The sequence below is a fragment of the Coenobita brevimanus genome, chromosome 4, assembly GCF_032717465.1.
Source record: "Coenobita brevimanus isolate Jiangsu-jjx chromosome 4, ASM3271746v2, whole genome shotgun sequence".
NCBI classification, from domain to species: Eukaryota; Metazoa; Arthropoda; class Malacostraca; order Decapoda; family Coenobitidae; genus Coenobita; species Coenobita brevimanus.
Window position 1 is genome coordinate 2,104,834 of NC_136957.1, and position 19,587 is coordinate 2,124,420.

The 19,587-nt window shown below is 42.4% G+C and overlaps 1 protein-coding gene across 1 annotated transcript; it reads left to right on the forward strand.

The window, feature by feature from the left end:
* The first annotated feature begins 443 nt into the window (after nucleotides 1-443).
* LOC145395297 (methionyl-tRNA formyltransferase, mitochondrial) lies at nucleotides 444-18,430 on the forward strand. Its single transcript, XM_080268977.1, has 6 exons — nucleotides 444-522; nucleotides 8,829-9,039; nucleotides 11,592-11,786; nucleotides 14,353-14,475; nucleotides 15,752-15,930; nucleotides 17,247-18,430. The coding sequence occupies exons 2-6, from the start codon at nucleotides 8,849-8,851 to the stop codon at nucleotides 17,993-17,995; spliced, it is 1,437 nt and encodes a 478-aa protein (XP_080125103.1). The 5' UTR covers nucleotides 444-522; nucleotides 8,829-8,848; the 3' UTR covers nucleotides 17,996-18,430.
* The last annotated feature ends 1,157 nt before the right edge of the window (nucleotides 18,431-19,587 follow it).

A 19,587-nucleotide genomic window follows, 5' to 3' on the forward strand; every position in this document is an offset into this window, starting at 1 on the left:
GAAAGTAGTACGGTGTACATCCTTTCCCCGACGAGCACGGTGGGCGTCGTCGCAGTCCTGCTTGGGACTGTGGTTACACGAGTCCCACCCCGATCCTGGTGAGTGCTGGTGAGTGCTGGTCCGGGTAGAGAGTAGTGCAGCGGGGTGGCGTACCTCCCGCGGGTTCCGTTGAGGGGAAGAGGGGCGCATGGTGACGGGGAAAGTATGCCCTTCTTGCTCGGGCCTTTTCCGCGCCTCCCTGTGGTCTCCCCTTGGTGCTGGTATTTCAATAAGCTGTTCTTCATTACATCTACGCAGTATTTTCCGTACTTAAAAATGCGTTTTTATGTATTTACAACTTTGAAATATAAGGTACTGTAATTTTTGTGTAGGAAAATTATAACCCGCCGGGCAGGAGTGATCGGTCAACAGGCGGCCAGCTGATGTTTGTTTACATTTTGGTGCGGCACGGGGGCTGCGGTGTGGTGGAGGGGGACGGTGGTTGCAAATGCAGGCAAATACTACACTGCAGCTTGTAATTTGGTAAATATTAATGACAAGCCTCACGAGTGCGATTCAAATATTATAAGGTGATATCAGAGTGCATTCTATGAACAGTAGCCGGTGTTACACCATTTGTTGATACCTTTCATCTTAGGCTATGCACTTACGTTATTGTAAAAATAGTCCTTTTAAAGCATATAATAGTTCACGGGGTTCAGTTTCAACCAACCACAGCTCATGGTGGCTGGGTTTGTGTCAGTCACAGCTTGGCCAAGTTTGGTCAGTGTTCATGGATAATAAAAGTACAGTATTGTGATAATGAATTTCAGCAGGAAATTTATTTGCTTGTAGTAAACATTTTACTTTAAGCAGCAGAAGCACATTACAAAGTCAGATCCTCTTCCTGATAATCTATTAAATTTTGCTGGTTATTTCTGGGGTGGTAAATAAATGTTTCATGCATAATTTTTTTCATTGTTGGTTTTAGCCACGTTCTTTCTGCTGTATCAACTGTATCTCGAGTGTAATGATAGACACATACTCAAGTCTTGTCACCTTCAAGTACCTCTTCCCAACCTTACATCTTAACCTAACCAAACCTAACATAACCTCAAAATGACCATAGCTTGAATTCAGCTGTCTGTTATCTTGTGTTTGTTTTTTCCTGGAGGGAACAATTTGCTGGCTCCTGGCCTTTGGTTCCTTATTCCTTGCATTAAAAAAAATAATAATAATAATAACTACCAAACCTAGCAGTTTAACTTGGCCTAGCCTAACTTAACTAACATTAAGTAAGGTTTAGTATGAGTGCTGCTACAAATGTCAGTGAGATGTAAGAAACATGATTACAAGGGGACAAATATCAACATAAAACAGTTATTTACCACCATGAAAAGTCTGAAAAATACAGAAAACAAACTGGAATAATAGGAATTGAATTGGTAAGGTCCATCTGCCGCGTATAGTAAAACGTATATTTACACTTGCATGCTGTGTATTTCTTTGCTTGTTAGTCCCTTACCGATCAAACCGTTTTGGGGTTATAGGTTTGCGTGGTTCCATAAGTATGTCCGTCAGTCCATCCACAATTTTGTGTCTTCTCAAACTTCAACATGCATGGACAGATTTTGATATAATTTCGCACAACTTTTCCCCATACCATGATGGTGTGTCGTGCGCAACAGCCATCTATCTACTCCCAAGGCCAAGGTCACGCTTGGGGCTCAGACAAGCTTGGGTGCTGTCTTACTTTACAGCCATACTTACATTCGTGTCCTGTGCATGTTGTCTGGGGAGATCATTGAATGGTTGTACATACATATTGCTGTCATAGCCACATTGTATACAGTACACAGTACATGCTGTTATGTATGGTTATCATCTGGTAGGGGGCTTAATATTGCATGGCAGGGACCTGTTTGATTTGCTTTTCTTGCATGCTTGCCTACTTTGTCTTCTGTCAGTTATGATCCCCCCCCCCTAACCCTTTTCCAGCTCCCTATGAGTTGTAGAGGACCACTGGGGCTTTGATGCAGTGTTGGGGGTGCAAAAATGAATTCTGTATTTAGAAGTGCTTTTGGAAAATATCTTTAAAATGTCAGCTCTACAGTGACGATGTCTTTGTATACTTCCATCATGGTTGATGCTGGTGCACCGATGATGACTAATGATTATTTTAGAAATAGTTTCACTTTTAGTTTTTTTTCATAGTTTTTTATGACAGTTATTGTGCCAAAAGTAATTTTTGTCATAATAAGCCTGATGTTGGTGGTGGTTTTCACAGGTTGATGTACCGGTAACTGTTTGGGGTTTTCAAGGATAGGTTTAGTGGCAATCCATGGTGGTTAATATTTTGAGGTTCAAGGTAGGATGCATTGATGCATCCAGTCGGCAAGATCATACAAGGTTTGTTCTGAAATTATGGTATCAGGACATTAGGCTCTAAAAAAAGTAAATAACTAACCTGGTGAGCTAGGACACCGATCCCCTTCAAAGTAGGCCCCTTCTGGCTTGACATACATAGTCGAGCGTTCTTTCCACTGCCTGAAACATTCTTCAAAGTCAGTTTTCGGTATCTCCTGCAGGTGCTTTGTCGCATTCGTCATGATCTCTTCTCTCGTCTCAAATCAGGAACCCTTCAGCGGAGTTTTGGGTTTGGTTAATAACCAAAAGTTGCGCGGAGTCATGTCTGGTAAGTGGGAAGCCTGCTGGACCTGTGGGATGTTGTGCTTGGCCAAAAATTCCTGAATCTGGCGGAAGAATGGGCAGGGGCGTTGTCATGGCGCAGCTTCCAACTTGCCTCATTCCAAAGGTTTGGTCTCTTCCACTGAACTGCATCACGAAGACGACTGATAATGTCGAGGTAGTAATGTTTGTTGACAGTCTGACCTGATGCGTAGCTTATTCGTGATGCACAGCACCACGGTAGTCAAAAAAAAACTGTCAGCACGTGAGTACATTTCACTTTGCTGTGGACCTATTGTGCTTTTCTTTGGCCGAAGTGACCCTGCATGCTTGCGCTGGGATGACCATGCTTTGGTTTCTGGGTTGTATTCATACACACAAGTCTCATCTCCAGTGATGACAGTCTTCGGAAAGTCTGGGTCATGATTTGCATACTCCATCTTGCCTTGAGCAACATTCATCAGAGGTAAGAGATCATGACAAGTTTGGCAAGGTACCGTAACAACAGGAGATACTGTACTGAAAACTGACTTTGAAAAATGTTTCAGGCAGTGGAAAGAATGCTGGGATACATTTGTCAAGTCAGAAGGGGTCTACTCAACTGGTTAGCTGCAGTAGTCCCCCAGTCATTCGACATAATAGAGCCAGAGGCATGTCTGAGTAATGACATTGTCTGGATAATAAACAGTATCCCCCCCTACTATACCCAGACCCTACCCATACCCAACTTCCAGCCTATACCTAACCTGTTTGTACAGTACCATTGCATACTTTAGCAGTGTTTTCTGGTCATTCAGGTATATATAGACATCAAAATACACATAGGAATTCTGAAAATATTTTTTAACACTAAGAAAACCATGCTAAAAAAACACTGAAAACCAAAAAACACCCTATCAACACACTGCTGTATGTATTAGTACCATACCCCTTCTGATTTTGGCAGTGTTTTCTGGTCATTCTGCCATATTTAGACATCAAAATACACATAGGAATATCCAAAGTAATGCTAAAAACCAAGAAATCCATGAAAAAAAAGAAAAGAAAAACTACGTATCTGTACAGTACCCTTCCAAATTTTGGCAGTGTTTTCCGGTCACTCTGCCATCCTGAGACATCAAAACACACCTAGGAATATCCATATTAATTCTAAATACGCAGAAAACAATGCATAAACAACAAAAATCCACAAAAAAATTGAAGACGGTTTGAAAATAATTTATCTTTGTGACGAGTGATAGCTGCTCCCAGGGCACACACAAAAAAATCCACGGCCAAATATGCCACCAGAAATTGGTTGTGTTGGTATAAATGGTATACTGTCATCTTCACTGGTGTTTGTAGTATAAGCTAATAAAAACAAAAAACTGATGAGTACAATAACAAAACTGCAGTGATACTAAATGGTGGTCAAGAGTAAAACTTGTTTATATAACTTCCCACCATCCTGGTGCAAAATTTTGCCTGCACCTTGCAAGAGTTAAGCATATGTCTAGATGCAGAATTTCGTGAGCTTTCTCATGGATTTTGCGGAATTTTGATATGACCAGTAATATTCAAATAAATCGCCAAAAAATTTAAAAAGTCACAGGTCAGTGCTTTCAGCGCAAAGGAGGGGAGGGAGTGAGGGGGGGATCCAGAGGCCTGGCTAGCAAGGCAGGGACCATGGGAGGGTATGGAGTAGGGATGGGAAAGGGGGAGAAACGAGGCTGTGGGCAGGATTTTCACCCTTCTGTCATGAGGCAGATGGGCGCTTTTACCCTGCTTGTGGTGTGTCTTACACGCATTAGCTTTTGGGAAACACAGCTCCTGGTGACTGAGCAACTTTGGATGTTCGGTGTAGAGGTGGACAGGTGCTTTCATCTGACTTGTGACTTGCGGTCTCTGTTAGACGTGCGGTGACAGCTGGGGAAGACAAATCCCAGTGGTGGTATGACTTTAGACATTTGGTGAGGATGCATACGGATGTCTTGACACTGCTTGTGGGTTACGGTTTGTATTACTCGGGTGCTGGAGGTTCGTAGGCAGTGATTGAACCAGCACGTGACCCTGACCATTCAGTACAGGGGTGGACGGACATTTTAGCTCAAGTTGTGGGTTACAGTATATTTCCCGCACACAGCTAGAGCTCAGCGGCCATGATACCAAATATTTGAACACGTTGGCTGGCTGGCCGAAGTTCTCGGGGACTTTTATGTTTGGGTAACAAGTAAATTCAGATTTTGGTTTAATAGAGCCAATGTCCAGTATCTGGATAATGAACAGGTCTGGATGCTGCACGTCCGGATAAAAGAGGGTTTACCTTATTTACTGTATTTTTTTTTTAGAGCCTAAGGTTGGATACTTCCTCAACAAACCACGTCTGTAAACACACTGCCGTGGGTGTCCAAGGTGATCTCAATGCTATACCGGTGGGATTACGGTAGTGTTTTGCATCTGGAGATGGTAGGAACTTTCTAGAAATTAAGTGTTCTGTCATGGGTTTAGGCTAATGTTTACCTCTGGAGATGTGAGGAACATTCAGGAGATTTCGGCATTTCTGTTTTACTGTATTTTCTTTCTGTCTTATCCTAGGAAATAATTCTTGTCATTTTCATTATTGTGCATTGTTAATTTAAGTGCATTATTGTGTCAGAAAATGTGCATTCTCTCCTAGGTTCTAGAGTGTTCTGGGTTGCACTGGTAGATGGAGTCAAGGAGGTTATTTAACTACCATTTCGCGTCTGAGAGAGTTAGTTCAGTTCAGGTAATGTGGAAGTTGAGTTTTAGTCAGTCAGCCAAGTATAACAGACAGGGGAGCATGCGTTTGGTGGCCAGCAGGAAATCAGTTTGGTTTTAGGCAGTGGGGCAGTTTTAATCAAGTGAGCCAGGGAGTGACAAACCATTAGTTGTGTGTGAGAGCTCAGTTTTTTTGTCAGTGAACAGTCAGTGAATCAGAGACAAACTTAGTGGGTCAGACATTGAGAGTAATCAAAGACAGACAGAGTAGTCAGTCAGAGTTGGTGAGAATTGTCAGCCAGTGAACGAGTAGCAATGAGTGAAGGACAGTTAATGTGGAAGAAAAAACAGTGTTTTGCAAGTGTACCTCAACTGTGCCTAGAAGGAATAAAACCTTGGAGTGTTTATCCGCCTTTGATTAACCGCCTGGCCTGTCTGTGTGTTGTTCTCGATGTATATATCTACAAACTGCTAAGGTTGTAACAACATGTGTCAGGGGTGGAACGAATGCTATGTTTGTAACAATATTATCAACAACAACCTTGCTTTATATTCAGTTCTTAAGGGTGCGTAGATATGGTCAGGTTGTGCTTTTGTATATCCATGGAATCTTGAGGATTTCATTTTGCTAGTCAATACAGCCTACATTGTACCAACTGTTCTGTATGATGAAGGTTTAGGAGAGCTCTTATTCATGTAATTTAAAGTAGTATTTTTGGGGTGGAGAGGTATATGAGAGAGGGGGGTGTGAGTTGGGAGCAGGGCAGTGAAATGGCGGGGGACAGGGCGACTTGGAGGCGATTTGTTTGTGGCCACCCCAAACGGGATTGAGGCGTCTGGCAATAGATAGATAGATAGATAGATTTTTTTCTCAAGAAAATTCCATTTAATATATCATAGCAATAAATTTGGAAAGTTGCAGAAATGTGCTTTTTTTATTTTTTATCAGTACGTTTTAGTACTTGGATAGTGTGATGAGTAAGGATGGAGGTTTGGAGGGTGAAGTGCTTGAAAGGGTACAGCAGGGAAGAAAGGTTGCTGGTTCTTTGAAAGCAGTGATAAGAAACAGGGAAGCGAGCATGGAAGTGAAAAAGTTACTACGTGACAGTATTGTGATACCAACTCTAACGTATGGAAGTGAAGCTTGGACGTTGTTGGAAGGACACAAGTCAAGAGTGAGAGCAGTGGAAATGAGTTATTTAAGAGGAGCCTGTGGAGTCACATGGAGAGACAGGCTGACGAATGAGAATATAAAGGAGCGTTGTGGTGTGGATGTGGATGTGATAGGAAATGTTATGAGGAACACACTGAGGTGGTTTGGCCATGTGGAGAAGATGGAGGGTGAAAGACTGACGAAGAGAGTGTATGTGAGTGAGGTGGAGGGGGGAAGAGGGAAGGGGAGGCCGAGGATGAGATGGAGGGATGGGGTGGAGAGGTATATGAGAGAGGGGGGTGTGAGTTGGGAGCAGGGCAGTGAAATGGCAGGGGACAGGGCAACTTGGAGGCGATTTGTTTGTGGCCACCCCAAACGGGATTGAGGCGTCTGGCAATAGATAGATAGATAGATCAGTTTTATTTACATTGGTTTCAATCAGTTATCCATTTGATTTAAATCATGATTTAACCCGTGGATTGTGCAATTACCTTTTTTTATCCCACCCTGTGGTGTGCAAAAAATTAAGAAAAAAAAAAAGTTTCTTTTTAGTTTTTGTTCATTATAAACTTGAAGATAAACATCCAGGGCATCATCTGGTGAAAAAAAAAAAAAAATCTGTCTCTCTTTGCATAGGGCCATGCGTAAGTTTATGTAGAGGAGTAGTGAAAAATGGAAAAAAAAAAATTGTTTTTGTTTATAAACTTGAAAATAAACATCTAGGGCATCATCTGGTGAAAATAAATAAAATCTCTCTCTCTCTCTCCATCTTCACGTAGCACCATGCGTAAGTTTGCATAGGGGTGAAGTTGTTAATGCACGGCCAGCACAGCCTGAGCTGTGGCTCGCAATCCATAGGTTAAATCATCTTTATTAGAAATGGCCAACTTTGCTAAGCAGACAGTCTAACCTAACAAAGACCTAACTTGGGCATTCCATAGTCCTAACCAAGGCATTCTCCTTCCCTGGCATAAACCTTCTGCCCTGGGAATAATTTGCATTCACCTGCATGCACTATTTTGAGCTGTGGTTGATTGAAATCTAGCCATTGCAAGCTGTGATTGGTTTTAACTTGATATACATTAGTGTTATAGACTGTAACAGTTATTATTCATTTGTGATTGTAATTTATGGAAGAACAGTGTGACCCTCTGAGATACTACCATGCAAGTTGTGTGGCTACAAGCATGGTAACAAGCCTCACACTTATCACTGTTTGGCAGGAAACATTCAGCCAGAAGTACGGTTACATGGTGATCTTTTTTTCTGAGTGACTACTTTGAGTCAGAGTTCAAGCTGAGACACGTTGTGACAAATCTTATTACACATCTCAAATTCCTTTTTTCCCAACAGCTTCCAGCAACTGTTGTTTAGGTTCCAGTCCATTGAAAACATCAGCCAAACCCAATACAAGGATTCTCTAAGAGGAAACATGGTGTCATTTTTACAGTATGTAATGTACTGTACAGTAAACCTTCGATATAATGAACTAATTGGTGCCACACCCTTGACGTTAAAGCCATAACACAATGGTGTTCGGTAATTTCCCAGGCATTGTGACTTGTATCACACAAAGATCATTAAATATAGAGCATTGTTTGGCCATGCACTCATACACAATAACATACAGCAAGGTCTAAATGGCACTTTTTCTCAATAAATGTTCTATTGACTTGTGTTTATTCTTATAATTTCAGGAGGTAATTGCTCAGTCGGTAGAGAGGTGGCTTGCAATCCTACCGGACCCAGGTTCAAATCCCTGCTGGGGCAGGGAACCGTTTAAAGATTTGAATTTCATTACGGCAGACTTTACCGATCTACCAAAAGACCCGCCGACATGTCGTAAAAATACCCCCACTAATACCAATACACCAGTCCTGTATGAGACAGCTCCAGCATGTATTCAATATGGACGGTGAGTGTTAGCACCAAAGTGGTGACATGTAGAGGTGTACAATATGTAGGAGGACTACTGGGCCTTGGGAGCAGGCTGAGAAGCCTATGCCCAGAGTCGAGCACATAAAAAAAATAAATAAATAAAAAAGATAAATTTTGCAAGTAGGCGTTTGATAGATCCATGTTAATTTGTCGTTCGGTGTTTCCCATGTGTCCATTCTTTTACCAAACAAAATTTGTTCAGTGAACATAACGTTCGGTCAGCTCAAGGTGGCCGTTAAAACTGAAATTCATTAAAAGAGGGTTTGGTATATTGAGGGTTTACTGTACTTCAAAATACGTCAGTAGCTGTTGTGGCGTCATGATATTATCCAAAGTTCTGATATTTTTGCAGTTTCACAAGTGTCATGCAAGATGAAGGGTCCCTTTGCGAGTGTGGTGCAGGGGCTGAAGTTGGCCTGCCGTCTGGTGGTGCGGCAGCAGAGAGGTTGCAGCACTGCAGCCTCAAGTGACATGCCATCACCACCCTGGGACATCATGTTTTTTGGGACCGATGAATTTTCTCTCAAAAGTCTCAAGGTCTTACACCAAGAACAGCGGAAGGGGTTAGTTGAGGTATATGATTTTCACTTTAGCTTGGCTCAGATTTTCATTTTTTTTCAGCCTATTTCACACAATTATGGTAGTTCTGTGGCTGAGTAAGACAGTGTTATTGTTCTACTTCCTTTTTCATATACTGGTACTTTATGACTAGCATCATATATTGCAACAGCACAGCATTCATGATGGAGATACGTCTATTTTAGGGCAAGATAGAGTATAAAAAGAGTACGGAGATGTAATACTGTACTTGCAAACCTTATTACAGTATTATAGATGACCATTCTGTAGTCATTTTATCTGCCTTAACGTGGCTGCCCAGATTTTTATCCTTCTGCAACATATTTCACATAACTCAGTGGCAGAATAAGACAATACTGTAATTCTACATCCTCTTCACAACATTTCGTCGTGACTTGCATCATATTTTAGCATTAATATAATGTTACAACTCAGTGTTCAAGATGGATGGCAGTTTTAGGCCAACTTAGAGTAAAATGAGTATAGTTACTGTACCAACAGACAGTTGTATACTATCCAGCTTAGGCTTGAAGGACCTGTTTGACTGAAGGGGTTAAGGCACTACAGTATTGGCATATTCAGCAATCTGTCAGTTCATATATTTGTCTGTTGCCAGATGCATTAATCCTGTAAGTAGTGGCCGGAGACAAACTGCCTCCATGTTTTTCCCGTCCCCAGCCAATAATTTTTTAGAACGCATGTTCAGGAGTGAAATAGCTGAGAAAACAGGGAAGCGCTGTGAGATGAAGGAAACTATGGGACCAAGAGTAGTAACCACTTTTGACATAAGCAAAAATGCTGTTAATTACCACTTTCTTATGCATTTATTAGTTGGCCAATTTACAGTTTGTCATGAGTAATGATGTACATTGCTGTGATCTGTTATAAAAAGCATCATATTCCACCACAAATGTCTAGAGGCACTAACATTGAGGTTTATTTTTATCTTCATTGAAAGTTAGGGCATTTTCTCCATTATACACTGGCTCAGCCTCTGTAATGAAATATAATCTTTATCCAAAAATGCCATGTTCCCTAATAAGGAATCCCTGTGTTGGGGTTGGTCATGGTAGCTAAACCAGGTACCAAAAAAGGAATTGGTGTGTAATAAGATTCCTAACAGTGTGAGAGTCTCAGCATGGACTTGGACTCTGTACAGTTGCTCAGAGGAAAGATCACTGAGTGACTGTACATGTGACTAAATGTTTCCTGTCCAAGAGTGGTGACTGTGTGGCCAGTTATAAACCTTGTTACCACATTCTACTTTCATAGTAGTACCTCCCAGGGCCCATGGTAGCCACTCATTTACTACCTTTGGCACAACCTCTCTTGCAGGATATTTGATCTTGTAGAATCGTGTTAAGATAGCTGAATTAATAGATGGTTGTTCGGGGATCACGTATTCACTAAAATACCATAAAGTACAGAAAAACAAAAACCTAAATGCAATTTGTAAATTCACCACTTGTTCCTCCCTATGTGTCAACAAGTGGGTTGGTGGAGGGTTAGTGCCCTTCCCCGAAAAACAAATAACTCAAGTCAAATGGCCACCCCTTACGGGATTATGGTGTCTGGCAATAGATAGATAGATAGAACACTTGTTCATTTAATAAATCCGTGTATATTTTCATTTTGACTAACCTTTTGTTTTCTATCTATTTGTTTATCTGTAGCCAGATGGCTTAATTCCATTAGGGGTGGCCACAGACAAATCTCCTTCATGTTGCCATGTCCTCTGCTGTTTGGCTTCCCAGCTTTCAATTCATAGTGCCTTCTCATATACCTCACCACTCCAACCCTCCATCTCATCCTTGGTCTCCCCTTAACCAACATGTAAAAGATTAGTAAAGCAATGTTCTGTAATTCCATATTGACAAGCAAAAGGACCAAAATTTGTACGTTTAGCAGTGAATTATCGTTTAGTGGTTTCCTCCATAAAGTGGTGCAGGAGAGAAGTGTCTTCCTGCAGAGGCACTGATATGGCTGACTCTGTTCCTCCAGTTATACCCTCAGTTCCCACCCTATCCCTCGAAAGGAGGCTAGTGGACAGCTGGAATAGGGCAACTGTATACCGCACTCCACCAGGCTCAGAGGAACCAAGGATCACAACACTTAATATACTTGGTTTTGTAATGGTTCGAACATACTTGCATGCATCAGCCTTGGTTACTTAATAGTGGTTCTCCATGCTGCTTGATCTCTAGCAGCCTCGATGTTCAATCCCTTTTCCCTGAGGTTACACATCATGACCCTGTTCTAAGTCTTTTTCTGTCTGCCTCTTGCATCCCTACTCTCAACATCAGCACCTTTCACCCTCCACACCCTAGTTGTCATCCTCCATCCTCTACACATGTCAAAACCATCTCAGTCTACTCCCTGTCATCACAACACTAATGCATTCAAGTCCCAGCCTTCCACTTAACTCTTCATTTACAGTGCTAACCCCCTCAGGCTTGTCATTCAAGGACTCACTGCCCATCCATCTAATCATTCTCATCCCTTTATGTTTGAGTATTGAACAACAAACTTCATACAGTGGTTTGGTGGGTCGGCTGGAGGTAGTTACGGTGAGCCTCAAGAAGCCAGAGCCAGCAGTGCGTCATTACTGTTGTATAGAAGGCGTCCCGCTGCACACGTGGCCACTCCCACAACAACCATGCGGCTTCCAGGTGGGGGTGGTTGCATCATTTGGCCACCTCATACCTGCTAAAATCATCACTGCCTTCCCTTTGTAAGTTTGGAATGTGTTTTCTTTTTTTTTTTACAGTACAGAGGCCTTGCATCCAGCATGTGTCTCTTTAGCACCAGTTGCCTTTAGTATGGTAGACACTCAAAATACTCAGTAAGAAAAAAAAATACCATAGTTTAATGTGGAAAACTTACATTAGTATGGTTTGCTTCCACAGATGTGGATGAAATTCATTTTTTGGGGAGGAGTCCATTTTTCTGTGAAGCTGAGAGGCACCATATCCAGTGAAAACATATATTAGCCCAGGAAAGTTAATGTCACTAAATATCAGTCTCCTTGTACCGGTATTCGCTGGAATGCATTCGACCATAATAGCATATTGGACACTTTTTTTTTTTTTTTTTTTTGCCCATATTCATCACACCAAATTGCACTTTTGTGTGTTTGCATTTCATTGTTTACAACATTCTAGGGATTCTTGTGCCGTATGTTAAGAGTATTGTGTGATCAAAATTTTCTTCAGAAGGTTTATTATTTGTCCAGTACAGCAGTGTTATCTGATTTAAACTGAACTGGATGCGAGGCCACTGTATATACAGGGTGGTCTGTAAATAGCACTTCACTAGAGACTCATGTGATGGTTTCGTATGTGTTGTGTGGATGGCTCATTCTTCTGGTGTGGGTGTGGGTGTGGCAGTGGGAGCAGGATATGAATAAATACTAGGTAGACATTGTGCATACAGCTAAGTATGGGATGTTTTTGTACCTTTCAGTTAGTGCCAGGATTGTGGAGTCTTGAATGGTGAGTGAATGGGAGAGGCTTTGTAAGTTGGGGAATATTTGGTTCATATCTTAGTTGTTTTTTTTCTTTTCTTTCCTGCCTCTCTGGACCCCTTCCTTACCTCACCTTGGGATAGGTAGGGAGGTTTGGATGATGATTGATGGATGATGGGTGATAGATAGATGGATGGATGTTTGATGGATGGATGGATGATTGATGATGGTGATGATAATGAAAAGACAGACACTGATAGTGCCAACTAAGCTGTCAGTGATGAATTATGCAAGCCCTACCTGGGCCTCTAACCTCACCAAAACACACTACAACACTCTACAGACCATACAGAACAAGGCCCTAAAACTAATCACAGGCTGCACACTATGACACCCACAGACCACCTACATCAAGAAACCAAAGTCCTCAAAGTCAAGGATCAATAAACATGAGAGGCACCCAGTTTCTTGCTGCAGCCTCCACAAACCCACAACATCCACTATATTACATGGCAGCACATCCACCCACACCAAGGAACATCAAAACAACACCCAGCACACGATACCATACACAAATACTGTCATCTCTCCCCCCTCAGACCAGCTTCCAAAAGCACATCCACACTCAGATCACTCGCCGCTCCATTCAGTCACTTAAAGACAACACACAGCTGCATGCACGGCCTCCTGACATCCACCCTTCTGAATCCTATCTCCCTCGTGAGGACAGGGTCCACCTGGCCAGGCTGAGATGTGGGCACCATCCAGCCCTCTTAAGCTACCAAAAGAGGCTGGATGACTCCGTTGCTGATGCCTGTCCAGAATGCAACACAGCACCCCATACTATTAAGCACATTATGGAAGACTGCATTGCACACAATCACCTATGCCAGCAACACAACATACACTCTTTGAGAGCTCTGTGGGAAAGCCTGTTCTCGGGCATGGCCTTCCTAGGGGACTCAGGGCTGTTCGGCCAGACTGCCTAGGGAACAACTACTACTACTACTACTAAGCTGTCCTCACAACACTCAAGAAATCACCTGTTCAAATGGAAGAGGAGTGTTATATGTGGGTCACCCTATTTGTAGCGCATGTAGCCACCCAACTTATGGAACACCTCATTTAGTGAAGGAATTGTTGTTGTAGTGACCCCATGTTCATCGGAATGAGCCTGGTAGACTGTAGGCTGAAGCTGTCCATGTCCTGCTGTCTACCATCCTCCTTTTGAGAACTGGGAGGGTGTTGAAAGGCATTTGTATACACAGACAGTGGAACTGCCAGGTTATGTTGGTGCCGCTGCATGAAGGCTGATAAGGGGTGTGTCTAGAGGCAAAGGATGCCTTTTGGAAAGTGATATGATTGTGTCAAGGGCTGTGGTGGAGGCTGTGTTTGGTGATGCATCAAGGAAGATGTCAGGTGGTGAGTGGGGTGTGTCAAGATGTGTTAGGGTCTGTGTTGGTATGTGTGTTGGAGTGTGTGCTTAACTAGTAAATAATTATTTCTTCCTTATAAGAATACTGCAGGGGTGGGTGTAGCTATGAAATGTGTCCTTTGTCTTGTCAAACAGTACCATACAGGTATACTGTAGCCACTGTACTGTTGTGCATGAAAGCTCCTTCCACCAACCAGTCAGTAAGAATCAAGATCACTTAAGTTTCAGTCACTAATGGGCTAAATGATTTTCCTACAGATGCTTCGTGTATTGAAATTCATGTGAATATTTTAGGCTCACTATAATGCAGGTTGTTGGCTTTTTTTTTTTTGAACAGACGTTTGTGTTTGATAATATATGATTGTCGTAATATATACTTAGGGTACTTTTCCTTCACAGTGGCATCATAAATATACATGGGTCACTGCTGCCACGGTGGCGAGGGGCTGCCCCGGTGATCCACGCACTGCTCCATGGCGACACACACACAGGCATCACCATCATGAGAATACGGCCAACCAGGTATACTGTATGAAGGGTGATGGAGAGGTTGAAGCTGTGTAGTGCAAAGATAGTAGCGAGCCCAATCTCCTTGCTGGCCAAACACAAAAACACACACACACACACACACACACACGAGTGTACTAATGTAAGACACAAGGTTAAGTGCGTAAATATGAAAGCTCAAATTACTGTGTAAAATATATAGGTGGGGGTGCTCACCATCCACTTTCTCGATGTAGTACTGCTCTCAGGTGTCTGCCCTTTCCTCTCCTTCTTCCTTCCTCTTCTGTCTTTCTTTACTTCATTTTTCCCTCTTCCTTCTGCCTGCTGGTGACTTTACACTCCCTTTTCTGTCTTTCTTTCCTTCATTCTTTACTCTTGCTTCTTTCTACAGGTGATTGTACACTCCCTTTTCTGTCTTTCTTTCCTCTTCCCTCTGCCTATGGATGACTTTTCACTGAGTGACAAGCCAAATGGTTTCCTGTACACCAGGAAACTATTTACTATGCTGGGTGGTAACCATATAACCAAATTATGGTGCCTGGTGGTTTAGTGGGAAAGTACGGCGCTCCAGTTGGATTGAGCCAGTGAAGGTTTATACCCAAGGAGTGGTTGGGGCTAATTACTCATGTAATACCTCACAGGTATAAGTGAGGCTGGTCACTGATATCCTAAATGTCAGGACCATCTTGCCTAGCCCAAGGCTGTTATGCTGCTCATGGGGCTGCACAGGATTGGATAATGATATCTCTGTGTTGCAAGTGTATGATTAAGAGGCTGTCCAACAACAGTTTCCAAACCTCATTCACAGTAATGTCAGTGGCAACAATGTACTCTTCTCGCCTGAACTTGGCCTAGATTTTCATCCTTTTGCAGGGTATATCAAGAAGTCTGATGGCAGAAAAATATAATACCACAGGCCTGCATTCTGTCCATAAGACTATACTTCAGCATAACTATACCCTTTTACTCTAATTTGACCTAAAATTGTCATCTCTTCTCCATGAATATTGAGTTGTAACAGTAAATTAATACTAGATTATGATGCTTGTCATGAAGAAGTGCTATGAAAAAGATACAGATGTACAGTATTGTCTTATTCTGCCATTGAGCTATGTGAATGAACCTTCAAAAGGAGAAAATTTTGAGCAAAATCAAGGTAAAAGGAATCTAGCATCATTTATTAATATTAATGTGTCGCTAAAACTCAGTATTCGGGATAGAAAGATGATAATTTTAGGTCTAGTAAGCATAAAAGTTGTTGATACCAACACCAGCTTCTTCCCTGCTGCAGGTTTGATGTGGGAAGTATTGTGAGCCAGGCAGTAGTTCCTGTGGCATGGGATACCAAGTGTGGAGCTCTGACCAATGAACTAGCTGACTTAGGGGCAACGGAATTGATATCTGTGTTAAACCACCTTCCTGAGAAGCTGCACAATGCTGTACCTCAACCGGACATTGGGATTACGAAAGGTAAGCTGTTTTTATATCCGAACCCAGGTTCAAATCCTCGCTGTGGCAGGGAACAGTTTAAGGATTTGAATTGAATAAAAACAGACTTTACTGATCTACCAGAAGACCCGCCAACATGTCGTAAAAATTCCCCCACTAATACCAATATGCCAATCCAGTATGAGACAGCCCTAGCATGTATTCAGTATGGTGGGTGGGTGTTAGCGCCGAAGTGGTGACATGTAGAGGTGTATAGGATGAAGGAGGACTACTGGGCCATGATAGCAGGCTGTGAAGCCTATGCACAGAGTCAGACACACACACACACACACACACAAAAAAAAATCCTCCTTACTTGTCTGTTTCCTTGCCTTTATTGTAGCTGTCTGTAGTTACAGTATATGTCTTTCTTTAGATGAGCTTTACAATACTTTGCTTCTACTATAGTCACTGCGTGCGACTCTGAGGTTGTTATTATCGTGCCCTGGCAACCTACCGTTCAAAAGTGCTTCTGATTTTGTGTATAATATGAGACACATGTGATTCGTTTATAATATGTTCGTGCATAATAATATTCGTGTATTAAGCAACGTTGGGTCTGGTTAGTATCTGGATGGGTGACCGCCTGGGAACACCAGATGCTGTTGGCATCCCTACGTGTCAGGTGGGGTTGGTGGAGGATTAGTGCCCCTCCCTGTAAAACAATTAACTCTAAGCCGTTGGCTACCCTGTTTGGGATACATGGCGTCTGGCAATGAATGAAAAATAATATATTCGTACATATTAATATGATTCGTGTATAATATGATACGAAATCGGACGTACTTTTGAATTATTGGCTTCCAGGGTACGATAATGACAACCTCAAGTCGTGTGCCGCGACTATAGTTGTACTGTAGATAAAAGAGATGCAAGACTTACCTGCCACTTCAGTTGTAATTATGTAAGTGCAGTTTTTAAAGTACTTCCATATGGATCTACTAAAAAATGCTAATATTTTTATGCACTCTGTAAAGGAGTTATCACAAAAGTTCCTGGAAAGAGGTTTGCCAGGGAAACAAAAGTATTTTAGCTGAGAACTGAGACTCCCACTTCTTAAAAGTGATTAGAGTTAAGAAGATGATGATGATGGTTAAGACAACATCACGGTTATTATTACTGTAAATAAAAGAGATACTGGGCCTGCTTGCCACTTCAGCACTATATTGATAAGTCTCTTACATTTGTAGCAACTGTACTTTCCTGTGCCTGTTTCTGGATCCCTCTTATTAAGTGTGAGAAAGTTCTGATAATGATGGTGAAGATTGATTGATTGATTGATTTTTTTTTTTTTTAAGCACCTAAGGTTTCAGAAGCCACATCGAGATTGAGGTGGAGTGAACACACCTGCCATGACATCCAGGCAATGTTCCGAGCTCTGGATGACCACTTCCCACTCTGGACGCAGTGGCAGGAAACACCAGTTAAGCTGAGGGGGATGGTGATGCGGCAAGAATGGTCCAAGGGAGAGGGAAGCAGGGAGAGATGTGAAAGTGATTGTAGACTAGATGATAAAAGAACTGGCCGGGATCAGGGTCATAAAAGTGAGAGAAAAGTGAGAGATCATGATGGTGTATGTGATCACAGTGAGATAGGAAGGACAGAAAATTTAAGAATAATAGAATCTAACAAAGTTTTGGACAAAGAAAATATTGAAACACACCATCAAGATGGGAAAATATCAGAAAATGGTGAAGGCAGGACAGAATACAAAGAAATAAATATGCACATAAGTAATATTGAAAGTGACCATAATTTGCCAAGAGACAAAGACAGAGATACTTCATTATTTAAACACACTCAAGTGAAGGATGTTGCAGATAATGGTAGTGACACAAAGGTGAACGTGAGCAGTATGGAGACAGTAACAGAATCTCCCGGAACCATCATTTACAGTCGAAAGTTAAAGTTGGTGCAAGTAAGGTGTGTAGATGGGTGGGTGAGTTTCCAACAAGTGGTGGTGAAGGGACGGAAACCAATGAATGCACAGGACTTCTATAATGGATTCATCAGTAAGGTGCCGAGAAACTTTAGTAAGTTTACTTAACTGAACAGTTGTTCTAGTATCACAGTCATCATAATCATGTTGCCTATGTATACTGTATGTGGGTTGGGGAGTGTACCACATGAGCTATAGAAAAAAATGCCCAGATTTGTGTAGTAGGTGGGGGCACTCACCATCCACTCACTCGAAGTAGCACTGCTCTCAGGTGTCTGTCCTTTCCTCGCCTCCATCCTTCTTTCCTCCCATCCTCTTCTGTCTTTTTTCCTTCATTCTCTCCTCGTCCTTTTGCCTATTGGTGACTTTACACTTCCTCTTGTCTTTCTTTCCTTCATTCTTTCCTCTTCCTTCTGCCTGTGGGTGACTCTGCACTGAGTGACAAGCCCACTGGTTTCATGTACACCAGGAAAGCATTTACTATGCTGGGTGGTAACCATATAACCAAATTTTGGCATCTGGTGGTTTAGTGGGTAATTATTGTGTCGCCCAAGGGATGATTAGGGTTTATTGCTCACGTAATGCCACTCAGGGATGAGTGAGGCTGGTCACTCTCATCTTAAATGTCGGGACCAACTGCCGAGCCCCGGGCTCCTACACTCCTCATGGGGCAATGTAGGATTGGATGATGGATGGATGGATATATATACTGGATATACTGTATATATATATATATATAATATATATATATATATATATATAATCATGTTGCCTATGTATACTTCAGTCCATCATCCAATCCTACATTGCCCCATGAGGAGCGTAGGAGCCCGGGGCTAGGCAGTTGGTCCCGACATTTAAGATGAGAGTGACCAGCCTCACTCATCCCTGAGTGGCATTACATGAGCAATCAACCCCAACCACCCCTTGGATATAAACCTTCACCGGCTCAATCCAAATGGAGTGCAATAATTACCCAATAAACCACCAGGCGCCAAAATTTGGTTATATGGTTACCACCCAGCTTAGTAAATGGTTTCCTGGTGTACAGGAAACCATTTGGCTTGTCACTCAGTGTAGAGTCACCCACAGGCAGAAGGTAGTGGAAAGAATGAAGGAAAGAAAGACAGAAGAGAATGGAAGGAAAGAAGGATGGAGAGGAAATGGAAGACACCAGAGAGCAGCACTACATCCTCGTGTGTGTGTGTGTGTGTGTGTGTGTGTGTGTGTGTGTGTGTGTGTGTGTGTGTGTGTGTGTGTGTGTGTGTGTGTGTGTGTGTGTGTGTGTGTGTGTGTGTGTGTGTGTGTGTGTGTGTGTGTGTGTGTGTGTGTGTGTGTGTGTGTGTGTGTGTGTGTGTGTGTGTGTGTGTGTGTGTGTGTGTGTGTGTGTGTGTGTGTGTGTGTGTGTGTGTGTGTGTGTGTGTGTGTGTGTGTGTGTGTGTGTGTGTGTGTGTGTGTGTGTGTGTGTGTGTGTGTGTGTGTGTGTGTGTGTGTGTGTGTGTGTGTGTGTGTGTGTGTGTGTGTGTGTGTGTGTGTGTGTGTGTGTGTGTGTGTGTGTGTGTGTGTGTGTGTGTGTGTGTGTGTGTGTGTGTGTGTGTGTGTGTGTGTGTGTGTGTGTGTGTGTGTGTGTGTGTGTGTGTGTGTGTGTGTGTGTGTGTGTGTGTGTGTGTGTGTGTGTGTGTGTGTGTGTGTGTGTGTGT